The sequence below is a fragment of the Melanotaenia boesemani genome, chromosome 17 (genome assembly GCF_017639745.1).
Source record: "Melanotaenia boesemani isolate fMelBoe1 chromosome 17, fMelBoe1.pri, whole genome shotgun sequence".
Classification (NCBI taxonomy): Eukaryota; Metazoa; Chordata; class Actinopteri; order Atheriniformes; family Melanotaeniidae; genus Melanotaenia; species Melanotaenia boesemani.
In genome coordinates, this window is record NC_055698.1 from 34372605 (window position 1) to 34390744 (window position 18140).

The 18140-nt window shown below is 45.0% G+C and overlaps 1 protein-coding gene across 1 annotated transcript in view; it reads left to right on the plus strand.

The window, feature by feature from the left end:
- crybg2 (crystallin beta-gamma domain containing 2) overlaps positions 1 to 15928 on the plus strand; it is a 102247-nt gene extending 86319 nt beyond the window's left edge. The window contains exons 19-25 of the mRNA XM_042011453.1: positions 1930 to 2042; positions 2148 to 2277; positions 2355 to 2494; positions 2570 to 2693; positions 3174 to 3332; positions 5629 to 5788; positions 15409 to 15928. Coding sequence (XP_041867387.1) covers positions 1930 to 2042; positions 2148 to 2277; positions 2355 to 2494; positions 2570 to 2693; positions 3174 to 3332; positions 5629 to 5788; positions 15409 to 15497 — 915 coding nt within the window. The 3' untranslated portion in view covers positions 15498 to 15928. The remainder of the gene's footprint in view (positions 1 to 1929; positions 2043 to 2147; positions 2278 to 2354; positions 2495 to 2569; positions 2694 to 3173; positions 3333 to 5628; positions 5789 to 15408) is intronic.
- Positions 15929 to 18140: the final 2212 nt, after the last annotated feature.

The following is an 18140-nucleotide window of genomic DNA, read 5'->3' on the forward strand; positions in this document are numbered from 1 at the left end:
AGCAACAACACCCAGCTTCTGGCTACGACACCCAGCTTCTAGTAACAACACCCAGCTTCTATCTACAACACCCAGCTTCTAGTAACAATGCCCAGCTTCTAGCTACAACACCCAACTTCAGGCTACAACATCCAATTTCTAGCTACAATGTCCAGCTTCTTGCAACAACACCCAACTTCTAACTACAATGCCATGCTTCTAGCAACAACACCCAGCTTCTAGCAACAACACCCAGCTTCTGGCTACGACACCCAGCTTCTAATAACAACACCCAACTTCTTTCTACAACACCCAGCTTCTAATAACAACACCCAACTTCTATCTACAACACCGAGCTTCTAGTAACAACACCCAGCTTCTAGCTACAACACACAGATTCTACCTATGACAAACAACTTCTAGCAACACCACCCAGCAGGGGTGCCTACAGTGGCCAGCTGAGGAGTTGGCTGTCTGGAAGCGAGATCTCTCTCCCGGTTGTGCCCCTGCCCGAGCCCCTCTCCTCCCCCGCCACCCCACATCATACACACCACACATAGGGCTCTGTGGGGCGGGTGGAGGCGGTGGGTTTGGTTGAGGGGTCCCCATTGCGGGATGCCCCGGAAGACCCCTGTGACTGCCTGCCCCACTAGATTTTAATCACAACCTAGACATCAATATACATTTAGGGCCTCGGGGGGACGGGCACATGGGCTGTGGGTGGGCAGACAGGAGCCACCGAGGTGGCCCTTCCTCCATCCTCTCCCTTTGTGACCCCTCTCCCCCAATTTTATTTACACGTTAGACACTACCACATTGAACAGTACTGCACTACACACATAACACACACACTTACACACACTGAGGGAGCCCTGAGGGGGTCCTGCTGCCTGGCATCAGTGGGACCCACCACCATCTCATGGCTCCTTCCAGTTTTAATAGCATTATAAATAGCCCACACTCATGCACCCAAAACTCAGGCAAGGGGCCGGGGGTCTTCCTACTCCCTCGTGTCCTGGGACGCGCTCGGGGCTGCGGAGGGTGGAGGTTCGGTGCCGGCTTGTTGTTGCAGAAAAAATTACCAAGAGTCTGAATGAGTAAAATTATAAAAAGTTTATTACAGGAGAATTATTGAATACAGAATTACTTGCAAGTAATTGAGTGTGGTCGTCCCGACTCACGTGAAGTTGAGAGAGACTCTGGGGAGACAAGAGGCAAAACAATAGTTCTACATTTCTGTAGAAAGAATCCTCCTTCCTGAAGACCTTGGGTGGACACACAACTCCAAGAGCTGGCGCCAAAACAACCTCACATAGTTGTGTCTCCACCAGAACCAGTCTAAGGGTCTGAGGAAGGAGCAGATAAAGGTCATCTTACCCTCGTAGTGAACTTTTAACAGATCATGTACTTGAAGAGAATAAACCTTAAAAGAAAATAAAAGCATGATGAGTAAAAATATACAATGTAAAAAGTGTAAAATAGTAACAATCAGTGTACTGTTATTTACACATTTTAATCCTGTTCTTTTCTCCTGTTTTTTCTCTCTTCCTCTATCTCCCTGTCAGGTTCAGCACTGACATGTAAAGACTAAAGAAAATACAATAAAAATAATAAAAAAAACAACAGCAGCCATGTATATAACATGTATATAACATGTCTCCCCTGGTAGAGCAAATCTGTCAAGCAAAATATGGCACCCAGTCCACCGTTCTGTATGTTAGGATGCTGGACAGGACAGGCTAAAAAAAACAACAAACATTCAGCTTCTAGCTACAATTTTTGCAGTGTCTCTGTTGTAAAACATTTTTGTTACAAATCTGCTGTAACCATCAACATTATTTCTGGTCTGTATAATCCAAGAGAAAGAAATTTCAAGAGAAAATCTGATTCAGTACTGAAAAGAAAAAAGTTTTTTAAAATAGTTTATCTTTTCCTTCCTGGTTGCTTCAGATCATCCTTTACTCTGAGCCCAACTTCCAGGGTGAGTGTCACATCGTCAGCCGGCACCAGGAGGAGCTGTTGGACACGTTCCTGAGCAGGTCGTGTCGCGTGGCAGGAGGAAGGTGAGCAACCAGTAAAAACCAGTAAAACAGCTGGGAGGGTGACAAGAGGATGACAAGGCAGAAGAAGAAAAGATGATCTTGATGATGATGATTGTCTGGTTCCAGCTGGGTGCTCTATGAAGACAAACACTTCTCTGGGAACTTGTATGTCTTATCTGAGGGAGACTACCCCAGTTTAACCAGTATGGGCTGCTCCCCCAGCTGCAGCATCCGCTCCATCCGGCTGGTTTCAGTGGTGAGGAGGCTGTCATGATGTTCAGGTAAAACTCTGTCCGGCTGGTCTTGAACCTCCATCTCTCTGTGTGGCTGCAGATGTTCTCGGTTCCTTCCATCTCTCTGTTCAGCTTGGAAGGTCTGGAGGGCAGGGAGATCACCACCAACTCCGAGGTCCTCAATCTGGTCCAGGACGGTTTCAACAACCATGTCCTGTCTGTCCGGGTCAACAGCGGCTGGTCTGTGTTTGTGCACGTGTGTGTGCATGTGTGTGTATGATACTCTCCTGTAACTGTGTCCATCTTTTTTTGTAGTTGGGTGTTGTGTGAACACAGTAACTACAGGGGACGCCAATTCCTACTGGAACCCATTGAAATTACCAACTGGCCCAAGTTCAGCTCTCTGCATGTGATTGGCTCCATGTACCCCATCAGACAGGTTGGTTAACCAGTCCTGCTCCACTGTCTAAACTACCTACAATGCATCATGGCCAATGATGATGATGTTTAGGTTTACGTTTAACAAAAAATTCTTGATTATTTTAAAGAGGTTCTGTAAACCTCACAGCAGCAGATCCATCTGCCCCGTTTCCATGACGACCGTCCTGAGCTCCTAAGGAGTCCGATAAAGATTAAACCCGAGGAGTCCATAAATGGAATAACTTCAGATGATTCTACCCAGAATAATGAAACAGTTTAAGTTAAAGAGTCTGAATAAAGACAGGTTATTTTACTGAAAGGCAGCAGGAAGAAAAAGAAGAGTTGGGTATTTCCAGATGTTCAGGAACACTGAATGGTCCTGAATCAGTTTCAGAACCAACCCTATTAAACTTCCTAAACTCTGGAACTGAAGCTAATCCCTCAAACTGATGCCATGATGATCCTCTGAGCTCTGACACTATTCTTTTTTGTCCAGCAGAAGCGACATTTTTTCCGTGTGAGGAACAAGGAAAGCGGTCACTTCCTGTCTGTCCAGGGCGGGGTGGAGGAGATGAAGTCGGGTCGGGTGGTGGCGGCGCCAGAGGTTGAGCCTCAGAGTGATATCTGGTTCTACCAGGATGGACTCATTAAAAACAAGGTAATGATGTTGGATCAGCAGCTGCACCTAAATGCCATCACTACGCTACACAGATGGAAACTTCCTCTAAAACTTTCATTTAAATCCCAAAGTTCTGCTGTGATCTCATCTCATTAGAACTTTTCTGCAACAGTCCCCAGAAAGATCCATGTAGTCTTCATCAGGCTGCAGACGGACAGAAATGTTGTTTTTGGGGAACAGTTTTCCATTTATTCAGCCTGCATGTGGACACCGGTATTATTTATGGCAGTACAAAGCAAGACAGGCCCACTGACAAAGTTCAGGGGGGGCCACCTGGAGGCTGAACAGACGGTAGGATCAGATCAGGAGGCCGGCCAGGGGGCCAGACGGACCTGGGCAGAACCTCCAGCGGACGACCCGGAGGCTGTGCAGACAGCAGGATCAGTTCAGGCGGCCGGCCAGGGGGCCGGACGGACCGGGGCAGAACCTCCGGCGGACGACCCGGAGGCTGTGCAGACAGCAGGAACAGGTCAGGCGGCCGGCCAGGGGGCCGGACGGACCGGGGCAGAACCTCCGGCAGACGACCAGGAGGCTGCGCAGACAGGTCTCCAGGCGGACGGGCAGGCCTGGACCGGCGCTCTGGAGGACAGGCAGACCAGATCACCGGAGGCTGAGCAGGCCCGGGCCAGAGCTCTGGAGGACAGGCAAACCGGATCACCGGAGGCTGAGCAGGCCCGGGCCAGAGCTCTGGAGGACAGGCAAACCGGATCACCGGAGGCTGAGCAGGCCCGGGCCAGAGCTCTGGAGGACAGGCAGACCGGATCACCGGAGGCTGAGCAGGCTCGGACCGGATCACCGGAGGCTGAGCAGGCTTGGACCAAAGCTCTGGAGGACGGGCAGACTGGATCTCTGGCGGCGGACGGGCAGACTGGATCTCTGGCGGCGGACGGGCAGACTGGATCTCTGGGTCGGGCACCAGTAGCGGGTAAGGAGCGTCTCGACCCGAGACCCCCTCTGGAACAGGAACTCGAGCAGGGTGAGGAGCGTCTCGACCCGAGACCCCCTCGGCAACAGGAACTCGAGCAGGGTGAGGAGCGTCTCGACCCGAGACCCCCTCAGCAACAGGAACTCGAGCAGGGTGAGGAGCGTCTCGGCCCGAGACCCCCTCGAGAAAGGCGACCACTCGGGACAGTCCAACGGCTCTGGCTCAGTGTCCAGTCCCAGAAGAAGTCCCACCAGTTCGCTCGATGTCATGATCTCGAGGGGCTGTCGCCCCCGGTTCCTGGACGTCCTCCTCCTCCTGGACCTTGTAGGAGGAGGATCAGGAAACCACGGGTCTGGCTCCCCCACCATAGGGAACCAGTCAGCACCCTCAGAACCGTAATACTGATAACAAGCCATCAAACCTGCTGGGTCTGGTTGTGGTCAGATCCTTCTGTCATGAGTGGCGGGCGGAGGTGGAGGTGAGGACCCAAATGCAGGCAGTCAAGGCAGGAGGCAGAACTGTGCTGGTGACAAGGTTTAATCCAGAGAACACAGAACAGGGAACCACGCACAACAGGGGAATGAACCACATATAAGGATCTGACCAGGGATAACTGAAAACCGGGAGTACTTATACACAGAGGGAGTAACAAGACACAGGTGAAGTGGATGACTAATCAGGCCAGGTGATCTAATGAGGCAGAACAGAAATCACAGGAAAACAAGAGGGAAAAAACCAAACATGACAAAACTGAAAGCATGAACATAACTATAATCCAAGAACACCAAACTAAACATGACAAAAACCAAGATCATAATCAAAACACCCACCAAAACCCAGAAACCGTGACAATGGATGGATGGATGATGGATGATGGATGATGGGTGGATGGATGGATGATGGGTGGATGGATGGATGGATGATGGATGGATGGATGGATGATGGATGATGGATGATGGATGGATGGATGGATGGATGGATGGATGATGGATGGATGGATGGATGATGGGTGGATGGATGGATGGATGGATGGATGGATGGATGGATGGATGGATGATGGATGGATGGATGGATGGATGGATGAATGGATGGATTTTTATTTATTATTTAAATAATAAGTATCTACGTATATGCCACCATAATGATAATAAGTGGCATGTTTCATGCCATCCTGTTTGCAGACTATCTTGTATCGTGTCCATGTACTATCTGTGGTGACTGATGGTGACCCCCCCCCCACGCATACACACACACACACACACACACGAGGCACCACAGGAGCCTGTCAGAGACTAAAAACTATTTCCTGTCACTTAAAGGGAAACTAATAGACGGACTTTGTGGTTGTAGATTTCTCCCACCATGAGTCTTCAGGTGATGGGTGACGTGGAGCCAGGAGCGAAGGTGGTGTTGTGGACTGAGACCCGGCAGCCGATCCAAACGTGGACTGCCCAGATGAAAGGTCTAATCAGCAGCCAGACGTTCCCTGGAATGGTGCTGGATGTTAAAGGTATGACTGGAAAGCAATGTCATCCATATTCACTAACCTCGGCCCATCAGAGCGTCAGGTTAATCTTCAGGTCAATGTCAGTTTTTTATTACATTCATTTAAATTCACTTACAATCATTTATAATCCAGTAATAGTCCAGGTTTGATTCAGATTTTCAGTTCAACTTCATAGCACAACTTCAGTTGACCAACGTGCTTCACAATACCAACTGTAGTCAATAAATACATGAAACACAAATAAATATAAATAATAGTTATTATCCAGTGATAGTCCAATTATAGTCTATTTATGGTCCAGTTATAGTCCAGTTATATTCAATGATAGTCCAGTTATAGTTAATTTATAGTCCAGTTATAGTCTGTTTACAGGGCTTAAAGTATTCCGGCACCATGCCAGATCTCCGGCTTTTCAATATAATTCAGGGGAAAAAAAAACTATGGGTATAGTGGTTGAGACTCTGAATTGTAGAAAATGAATTGAACAATGAACAACGTTAAAGTCGGAAATTACACGTATTCATTTTGGAAAATAAGCAGAACTTGCTGCTGCATGTATTCAGGGTTCAGCAAACAGTGACAATATACCACACTTCATTTTCTCCGTCGAGTTCACCTGTAGCCTGAACGTTATCTCCGAGTGGTCTTGAACGCAGCATCCAAGCCGATGGTTGTTTCACCGAAATCAGATTTTTAAAAAATGGAGAGTAAATCCATGAAGCCAGGGAAAGACGTCCTACTTGACAACGGCCTTAGAACCTAACAGCTATGGGCATGGATAGAAGGGGTGGAGACAGATAGAAGAAGGGGCAGAGACAGATAGAAGAAGGGGAGGAGACGGATAGAAGGGGTGGAGATGGATAGAAGAAGGGGAGGAGACGGATAGAAGGGGTGGAGATGGATAGAAGAAGGGGCGGAGACGGATAGAAGAAGGGGCAGAGACAGATAGAAGAAGGGGAGGAGACGGATAGAAGGGGTGGAGACGGATAGAAGAAGGGGCGGAGACGGATAGAAGAAGGGGAGGAGACGGATATAAGAAGGGGCGGAGACGGATAGAAGAAGGGGCGGAGACGGATAGAAGAAGGGGCGGAGATGGATAGAAGAAGGGGAGGAGACGGATAGAAGAAGGGGCGGAGACGGATAGAAGAAAGGGAGGAGACAGATAGAAGAAGGGAAGGAGACGGATAGAAGGGGTGGAGATGGATAGAAGAAGGGGAGGAGACGGATAGAAGGGGTGGAGATGGATAGAAGAAGGGGCAGAGACAGATAGAAGAAGGGGAGGAGACGGATAGAAGGGGTGGAGATGGATAGAAGAAGGGGAGGAGACGGATAGAAGGGGTGGAGATGGATAGAAGAAGGGGCGGAGACGGATAGAAGAAGGGGCAGAGACAGATAGAAGAAGGGGAGGAGACGGATAGAAGGGGTGGAGACGGATAGAAGAAGGGGCGGAGACGGATAGAAGAAGGGGAGGAGACGGATAGAAGAAGGGGCGGAGACGGATAGAAGAAGGGGAGGAGACGGATAGAAGGGGTGGAGATGGATAGAAGAAGGGGAGGAGACGGATAGAAGGGGTGGAGATGATAGAAGAAGGGGCAGAGACAGATAGAAGAAGGGGAGGAGACGGATAGAAGGGGTGGAGATGGATAGAAGAAGGGGAGGAGACGGATAGAAGGGGTGGAGATGGATAGAAGAAGGGGCGGAGACGGATAGAAGAAGGGGCAGAGACAGATAGAAGAAGGGGAGGAGACGGATAGAAGGGGTGGAGACGGATAGAAGAAGGGGTGGAGACGACAAGCTTTTTGGGAGCTGGTGCCAGAAACTAAGAGCCAGGTAGTTCTTTAATTTGAATCAGGTGTGGTGGAGTAGGAACACGTCTTTGACATGCAGGGCAGGGGGCCGAGGACCTGGGTTAGAAAACTCTGCTTTAAGGTGGAATTAGGTCTCAGAATAGTGTTTTTTTGTCAATAAAACAAAAAAGTATCTTTTTCAATAAAATGTTATATTTGGCATTGAAGTGGTTTTTCCTTCCTAAAATATAATTTTTCTTTCGGTGTGTTTTGTTTTTACCAGCCTGTTTCTTCCTTTTAACTGCATCACATTACATGGCTTTTCAAAGTAAAATACAATCAAGTTTAGAGGACACCCAACAATAACCAATATTGTAATACATTTTGTTCTAACACTAAATTTATAAGCTTTTGTGTACTATACTGGGTTGGTTTTTCATTATAATTTTGTTTTATTTATTTATCTTTTACATTAAACAGTGTTGGTAAGTGTGTGTGTGGTTTCTGAAAATGAGATTTAGTACAACAATAAATCTTCTATAAATATTTCAGGAGTTTGTTATGCACTAAACAACAAACACCACAAGAATAACACATAAACATATTCAACATGCAAATATCTGAAGTTAAAGGAAAGCACAATGAGGGAATATGACAGTAATTATAAAGAAAGGTTTAAGTTGGAAAAAAACACCATTCTGAAGCCTAATTCCACCTTAAAGGGTTGTGGGGTGGATGCAGGGAAGTAGATGCCATTCATCTGTAAAATATGTCTCACCTGAACAAACTGGAGCCATTTCAAACAACATTTGTTGTTTTATTGACAATTACAGGCCCATGATCAGCTAATGAAACGATTATTCTGAGACCAAATTCCACCTTAAAAGAATAAGAGGTGTGTGTGTGTGTAAGGTGCTACTCAGCCAGTAATGTGCACAGTATAACTGTCATTGATATCAGATCACTTTAATGTAGATTCTGCATTTTATTAACAAGAAATGTACTCTAATAAATAAAGAAGTCATGAACATCAGTGGAAATTAAACACAAATCATGTCCTTACTGGACTTTACACACTTTCAATAAACAAGCATGAGACAAACATGAAACCTGAACAGTGAAGCAGCAACAAGCCTGGACGTCGTTTCTGGTTACAGCACGTCTTCATCTGCAGGGTTAAAACACTTTCTCTTTTAATTTAGACATATTGTCACCTGACTTGTAGTTTAGTGTGATAAATTGCATTTATTTTGTATTTTTTATAACCTAATTTGATATTGTTTTGAACAAAAACAATGGAAATTTAAAATTAAAATGTTAAAGTTCATCGTTGCTCTGTAACTGTTTTTTTTTTTTTTTTTTGTATAAATGGCCCTTTACTAAATTAAATTATTGCTAAATGAATAATTTAAATTAATTAGCCTCACTGAGTTTCACATGTACTTATATTATTATTACCTTTACTTTCTAAAATTCCCATTTAAACTGTAGGTCATCTTAAGCTCTGCCAAGCTCACTGGAAAAGGTGTTTGCCTGCAGTGTGTATGCATCAGATCCACTGCAGCTCCGCTCTCCAGAAAAAAGTTCAGGCTCAGGATTTATTTTTTTACTTTAAGCCCTGTATTTATAATCCAGTTATAGTCCAAAGTGGAACTTTACCTCTCTGTCCTATGGCTACCTGCTCATCACCTGAGTATCACCAGTAAAGGTCTCTACACCATCACTGCATACATTTTGGTCATTTACCTCCTCCTGGTGGCAGCATAGATGAGTTTGTCTCTGAAATGAACATGATTCTCTCTGACATTCCTGATGATGGCACACCACTAACTGTCATGGGAGACATGAACATTCACATTGACAAACCACAGCGACTGACTTTCTGGCTCTCATCTACTCTTTCAATCTCAAACTGGTTCAGACTCCTCCAACACACAAAGCTGGTAATACTCTTGACTTGGTGCTGACCAGAAACTGCTCCACAGCCGACCTGTCTGTCACCCCGCTGCACCTCTCAGACCACTTCCTGGTTAAATTCTCTGTCTTCCTTCCTCATGTCACTCAAGCGGCTCCAAAAATGGCATCCTACCACAGAAACTTGAGATCCCTCAGACCTACACAGCTGTCTGATGAGGTTTACTCCACCCTCCCTTCCCACTCAGACTTCTCCTTACTGTCTGTTAATGAGGCTACAGAAACACTCTGCTCCTCTCTCGCCTCCTCTCTGGACAAACTCTGTCCTCTGGTGTCAAAACCAACCAGACAAAACCCTCCCAGTCCATGGCTCACAGAGGTTCTAAGGGAGCACAGAGCCGGACTCAGGGCTGCAGAAAGAAAGTGGCGCAAATCAAAAGAGCACACTGACTTGTCTGAGTACCAGCAAAAACCTGAAACTTTCACATCCAGCCTAAAGGCAGCCAAGAAAACCTTTTATCAGAACAAGATCCGCAATGCTCCCAACACACGACATGTTCATGATGTTTAACTCTCTTCTGTCTCCACCACCTGCTCAGCCTCCCACTGTGCTGACTGCACAAATGTTTGCTTCCTACTTCACTGAAAAGGTTGCTACCATCAGTAACCAATTCACTGAGCCTGACCAACTCAGCCTTACCAAACCAGCTACTGGTGCCTCACTCTGCTCCTTCTGCTCTCTAAATGAGGACGAAGTCTCTAAACCTCTAGTCAACTCAAAACCCACGACCTGTCCTCTTGATCCTGTTCCCTCTGACATCCTGCAGAGCATTTTACCTACAATCAAACCTGCAGTAACCCATATTATCACCTCCTCTCTTAAATCCGGTGTCTTTCCTTCTGCCTTCAAGCAAGCTCGGGTTCCCTGCTGCTGAAGAAACCCACACTCAACCCAGCCCAGGTTGGAAACTACCGGCCAGTCTCACTGCTTACATTCATGTCTAAACTACTAGAGCGTGCCGTCTTCAGTCAGGTCTCACAGTTCCTCCAAGACAACAACCTGTTAGATCCATATCAATCTGGCTATAGGCAAGGTCGCTCTACTGAACCTGCTCTCCTGTCAGTTACTGATTCCCTACGGGTTGCCAGATCCACCGGTCAATCCTCAGTTCTTATACTGCTGGACCTGTCTGCTGCCTTTGACACGGTCAACCATCATATACTGTTCTCCACACCCTCGGAGCTTGGCATCTCAGGATCTGTCCTCATTAGCTCACATGGCTTCCCCTACCACTGCTATGCAGATTTCCAGGTATAATACTGTTATTATGTAGTAATAGTCCAGGTATAATTCAAGCTCATATGAGGATTTGGTTGAGCTCATAGAGACAGTACCCTCATATATTACTTTCTCTGTCAGGACATGATTATTCCCCCCATTATGATTGTTGGTTTTCCAAATAACAAACAATGGGTTTCCACAACTCTAGAGAGCCATGAATCAAAGAAATATATTTTTTAATTGAGGTGATTTAATCCAATTCAGGGAATCTCATTAAGATGTGAAAAAGAAAATTAGGATAGCCAAATGTAATTAGAAGGCATTAGAGGGCATGAAATCTCCTTCTGTGTGGAATAAAGTCCAATATGGGGATGAAATCCACAAAGTGCCCAGTTTCCCTTTGTGGCAGAACTGATACTGAGTTGGCAAATGAATGAAATGACTTTTCCAACAGTTTTAATGTCCATGAGTTTAGAATGAGCAGGCAGTTTATAAGCACTTTGATTTTAGTCACTTCACACGAGGGTGAACAGGGACGAGGTTGAGAAACTCTTCCACAGTACAAAAGGAAGGAAAGTCCTGGGCCTGATGGGATTGGAAGCTGGATTCTTAGAACTCTTTTGAGCAGTTGGCAGACATCTTCTGTTTTATCTTTTTAGTCTTCCTTTAGCTAAACGGGATCCCTCGAAGAACTCTGGTATTATTGTTCCAGTACCCAACATTAACACGCCTATATGTCTTAATGACTACAGGCCCTCAGCCCTTACTATGAAAACATTTGAAAAAATAGTAAAAGAGGCTCTATTATGTGGTCTGGACCCTTTCCAGTTTGCTTACAGGTCCGGTATGGGGCGGACGATGCCATCGGCACCTTGCTGAACATGACCCTGTCGCGTTTGGAGGGTGTAAAGACATTGGTGCGACTACTTGTCATGGACTTCGGCTTTTAAGCGTATCCAGCCTCATGTTCTTGTACAAAGATCGAAGACCCACAATGTAGATCCAGGGCTCATTTGTTGGCTCCTGGACTTCTTAAAAGAAAGATCACAAGGTGTGAAAGTTAATGGAGGATTCTCTGACAGAGTTTCGTTGTAGTCCGTACGAAGAGCATCTCATTGGGAAATCTGCTGATCACTCTGATCATTTCATTAGTTGATCAGGGAAACTCGGACCATGTGGTTCAGGACTTCATTCAGTGGTCTGAGTCTTCTTTTCTTAATGTTTCCAAAACAAGAGATGATTATAGATTTTGGGAAAAATCCTGCTGTCATCTCTCCCTTAAGCATCAAAAAGCAGCCAGTCGAGGTGGTTCATCAATGAAGTACTCAGACACCCTGATTGATGAAGTGGATGCTGTTTGCAAGAAAGCACATCTGACACAAACACAAACTTTGATGTTGATGCTACGTTTTTACTTGTGTTTTATTGAATCAATGCTTACCTTTTCCTTTGTGAGCTGGAATGGGCTTCCGAGCCAAAAAATCAAATATCTGGAGGTCTTGGAGAAGACCAGGACACTTGAGAAGGCTGGCTGTGTCGTGGTAGACCGGAGCAACATGGCTGCTTTATGTTGCTTCCCTCAGGCTGCAGGTGTGATGCCATGACAAGGACAGATTTAAAAACTCTTTTGTGTGTGTGGCTGTTGAGCTTTTAAAGAAGGTTGGTGACTTTTTTTCTTTTATTTTGTTAGTTTAGACTGTTTATTGTTGTGTTATCAGTCACTTGCTGCTGGCTGCAGAACCAACTGCCCCACTGGGGGAAAAACCAGCCTTGAACCTAATCCAGGTGTAATCCCGTTCAGTCCAGTCGTAAATCCCCTCTTTGTTTCAGTCCTCCATCCTGAGGTGAATGAGGCGACAGTGGCGACTGCTCTCATGTCTAAACATGTCGGCAGCATTTAGTCGTGAAGTCAGGTGATCTTTAACATGCCATGATGCGTTCAGGGTCCTTGCTGTAGTTTTGCTACTACTGACAGCTGTTCTGAGATCAAGCCTGGACCCAGTAGGATTCCTGTGTTAGTAAAATAAGGAATCGAACACGGTCAGTTTGTGGGGTGAATCGATCTAATCTGTTAACTGTACCTTGGATAACTCAGAATACAACAGAGACCAGAGTAAACTTCATAAAGCTGCTGTACTTAATGTTAGATCTCTGTCCAACAAGTCACTGTTAGTTAATGACTTCATCATTTCTCACAGTTTAGATTTTCTTTTTCTGACAGAAACATGGTTAACAGAAGACACAAGTGCTACAGTTCTTAATGAAACAGCACCCCCTCATTTTAGTTTTATGAATAAATGTGGAAACTGGAGGAAAGGGGGAGGAGAAGCTGCCTTATTTAAAGATTCATTCCAGTTAAAGAAATTTCATTTGGTGTTTTTACTTCTTTTGAATATCTTAGTTTTATTTTAAGGGGCATTCCTAAAATCCTATTTCTAATCATCTACAGACGTCCAGGACACTGTGTAAATTTTATTGATGAATTTTCTGAATTATTGTCGGTTGTCTCTACTGATTTTAACCATTTCATCTTAACTGGGGATTTTAATATCACATAGATAACATGACGGATGGTAATGTCATGGAATTTTCTTCCATATTGGACATGTTTGGTTTGTGGCAACATGTAAAAGAACCGACCCACATTCGAGGTCACATTCTGGACCTGGTTATTTCAGGGTGTTGATATTTCTTCTGTTGTGGTCACCGACTCGGCCTTGTCTGACCATTTTTGTATTTTGTTTGATTTACTGATCACTCAGAATGTCCATCCAACCTGCTCCTCGGTTAGGAAGAGGTACATTAATGAAAGAACAAGTGCTAAGTTTGTGGAGGCCATAGCTATGTTACCAACAACCAGAGCAGAGTCAGCTGATGGACTCCTGGATCATTTCAGTCTGAAAATCTTGAATGTTATGGATGCTGTTACACCGATAAGAATCAAGAGCACTTTGCTCAAACAGAAAAGACCATGGAGAAACACCACTGTGGTTACCAGCCTAAAAAGAGAAAGCAGAAAAACTGAGCGGAAATGGCGGAAAAATAAACTTCAAATTTACTATGAGCTGTAGAAACAAAGTCTGCGTAACTATAACAATGAGCTGTGAAGGCCAGAGAGCTGCATTTATCTGGAATGATTAACAGGAACGTCAACAATTCTCTCTGTTTGCTATGATTGAAAAACTTGCTAATCCTCCTAAACAGATAAGCCCTGAACTCCTTTCCACTGAGAAATAAAACCAATTTACCAACTTTTTTAGCCAAAAAATTAAAACAATCAGACAAAATATTAATTCCACACAGTCAAACAAGAAAACTAGTCTGTGTCTAAAACCCGGAAATAATTCTGATGTTATGTCGCAATTTAAAATGTTCGATTTAAAAATCCTACAAGAAACAGTTTGACATTAGAAATCAACAACATGCACTCTGGACATGATCCCATCCGACTTTTTAAAACCAGTTTTTACCTCAGTAGAAAGTGGTCTCCTACTGATAGTTAACAGCTCACTGGCATCAGGCATTTTTCCCAAGTCACTAAAGATCGCTGCTATTAAGCCTCCTAAAGAAAAGGACTCTAGAAGCCTCTATAATGAACAACTATAGACCGTCTCTAACCTCTTTTATTTCCAAGATTATTATGAAAGTTGTATTTCACCAGCTTCATGACTTTTTAAATGAAAGTGGAAACTTGATAAATTTCAGTCCGGCTTCCGACCTCATCACAGCCCTGAAACAGCTCTGGTCACAGTGTTAAATGACATTAGGTTGAATACTGGTTCTGGTCTAGTATCAGTCCTGGTTCTGGTCTAGTATCAGTCCTGGTTCTGCTGGATCTCAGTGCTGCGTTTGATACTGTAGATCACAGAATCCTATTTTCAGGCTGGAAAACTGGGTTGGACTTTCAGGAGCCAAGAGAAACTCATCCATGCATTCATCTCCAGTAGGCTGGATTACTGTAATGGTCTTTAACAGGACTTCCTATAAAGAGCATTAAACATCTGCAGCTCATCCAAAACGCTGCTGCTGGAGTTTTAACCAGGACTAAGAGATCTGAACACATCACACCAGTTTTGAAATCTTTACACTGGCTTCCAGTTTATACTGGTTTCCAGTCAGTCACAGAATAGATTTTAAAACCCTTCTGATTGTTTACATCCCAGAATGGTTTAGGCCCAGAATACATCTGTGATATGTTCAGAGTATATAAACCTAGCAGAGCTCTTAGATCCAAAGACTCTGGTCAACTAGTCCAGACCAGAGTCCAGACTAAACATGGAGAAGCAGCATTTAGCTGTTATGCTGCAAACAAGTGGAACAAACTGCCAGTGGAGATTAAACTTTCACCAAATGTAGACATTTTTAAATCCAGGTTAAAAACATTTCTTTTCTCATGCACCTATGCATGAAATCTGCATGTTAACTTTTAACTTATCTTACTTTTAATCATTTAAATGTAATTTATTATTTTATTGTGATGATGTGTTTTACTATTTTACTATTTCTAAATATCTGTAATGTCTTTGTTTTGTGTAAAGCACTTTGAATTGTCCTGTACATGAAATGTGCTGTACTAATAAACTGCCTTGCCTTGCCTTGCCTTACATCATCACCATAGTAACCCTGTTACACCTTTTCAGGTGGGAAGACTTATGACAAGGACCACGTGGTGGTGATGCCAGAGAACGACGAGAGGCCGAGCCAGCAGTGGCAGATGGAGCTGCTGTAGGTGGAACTGAGCATGCTCTGCACTGCAGGAAGATCAGCAATCGAAACACAGTGCTCAGAGCTGAACCTGCTTCACGGAGCAGCCGTCTGTCTTTCTGAGCTAAAGCTAACTTTCTTCTCCAGCTGTTTTAATAAAATACACCAGCTTTCATCATTTTTAGCTTCTGCAGCAAACAGCAGCTCTGTGGGATTTCTGGCTCTAACTGTGGGTTAATAAAGCCAAAGGAATATGGTGATGAGTACCTGTTATGCTTTTCATATTTCCATGTGTGCATCACTGTCTGTGTCGTGGGAACGCCACTGTCATGGTGCACGCTGGCCAATTTCCTCCTTGTTGACATATTTTTATGGAAATCTGGGCCAGTTGGATGTTAAATGTTCTGTTTGTATGAGAGGGAAGGGTTTAAAATGAATAACAATAAAGATAACAGTGAAAGAAGTGAAAGTTCGAGGATAATTTCATGACGTAATCAGCTCTACAATTCATGAATCATTCCTGGCTGAACATCCTTACGTCTTTTCTTTCCAAGATGAAGATGCAGAGATGGCTGGGACTCGTGTAGTAATGGTAACATCACCTTCTCACCTTAAACCTGAACTGGACCTTTAACCCCCTGATGTTTTAGTCCTGTCTGAGCAGAAGGACCAGAGAAGACTAATTTTATCTGGTGTCAATCATTAGATCGAATTCATGTTCCGGTTTGGTTTCACAGACTTTAATCACACTGAAACTTCACTTTTAGAAGTTTTTTGTGTTCTTTCTAGTGCTGATTACAGCGCTGTGTGTAAGAACGGCGTGGCCCCTTTAAGGTCGAGCTAGAGAGAGCGAGGCATATAGCACCATAATAAAGGCTAGATGTCTCCTGCCCGCTGTTGGCCAATGGGCTAGAACGGCCACAGCTGGCAGCCATCTTGCCACAGTGAGCTTGCACACTCATAAAATTTTTTTTTTGCTGCATGAACTTTATAAATAACCAGAACTTCTTCAATTTTATAGCGATTTGGTTCGTTATAGATGCCAGAGATGTAGCTATGACAATGAATACTTAACTAAAGATTCTAGAGCAGATCTTTAACTATGGACTTTCATATGATAATAAACTGATAGGTGCACAAGGTATGTTTTTTTTTTTTTTTTTTTTTTTGTTCCACTTGTCCTGTCCAGCATCATAGCAGCAAAATGATAATCTGGTTTCTGTATCGTGCTGAAAAAATTTGCTCTGCCAAGGGGAGGCCTATGGGTAAGGCTCCTCTTGATAATCTGATTAATTTATTTATTTATTTACTTTGAATCACGGAATCTATGTAATCTTGCTGGACCTGACCGGAGGGGACAGAGAAAGATGGAAAATAGCAAAAAAGAGCAAAAGGGAAAGAAGAAAGGAGACAAAAAGATCACAGACAGAAGGAAACAACCTTCAATCCACACCATCACCAGACAACAAACTGTTACACCTGTACATGAACACACCAGAAAATTTCCTACAACTTTTACAAAAACAGAAACACACACACAGAAAAAACTAGTCATTAAGAGTTTTTAAATAATAACCAAATCAAAAAGACATAACAGCGACCAGATACTAACTCACAGGACAAAAAAAAAAAATGTAATAATTATCTCTTAGTATAAAAACCCACTGGACAACTCAGTGACTGTGTCAGCATGCAGAGCATGAGGAAGAGGAGTGATCAGTGATGAAGAGTGGTGAGTGAGAGCATGCAAATGCGACCACACCTCCACGGAGGCCAGAGGCAGACCAGGGCCAGAGGCCCGGGCCCCCAGCAGCAGACCCGGAGCACCAACCCAAGCCACCCCACCACGAAGACGACTCCAGCCCCACCCGAAGGGCGGCAGAGGAGAGCCCCAGCAAGAGCCCCCCACGGTTTTGGGGCACAGGTCCCAGTGGGCCAAGATCAGCAGCCGCTGGCCCCACCAGGGACCGGCTACCCAGGGCAGCCCAAGCGAAGGGCCCAGGGCCCTAGGAGCCCAGAGGTGGCCGCCCCACCCCCCAAAGGCCCCCCCAGACAGCCACCCAGCGTAGGACAGCACACACCCTGATGTCCCAGCCGCACACCCCGGGAACCAGGGTGCTATCTGCCCCCTCCCCCCACTCCCCACCTACTCCAATCTGCACCCCATATAACCCCACACTCACACCCTCCCCGCGCCGCACCCACAAGCACTCACCACCACACAGTCGCGCCACACACAACCCACCCACCATGCCCCGTGGGGGACACCCCAGGCGGACCAGAGGACAGCGAGCCCCAAGCACCCCCCCCCCCCCCCCCCCCTCCCTACGTGTGTGTGTGTGTGTGAGTGTGAGACAGAGAGAGCGGGAAGTAAGAGGGGTCCGGGGATGTACGTCCAGAGGGAAGTTTGCTTCTGATGAGCCTCTAGTGGCATTAGGCACCCCCACTCCCCAGGAGGCCCCCCAGGGCAAAATAAGTGAAATGGGTATATATTTGGTTTTTGTTAAGTTGCCTAATAATTATGCACAGTAATAGTCACCTGCACACACAGATATCCTCCTAAGATACTAAAACTAAAAAAGCCCCACTCCAACTTCCAAAAATATTCAGCTTTGATATTTATGAGTCTTTTGTGTTCATTGCGAATATAGTTGTTGTTCTATAATAA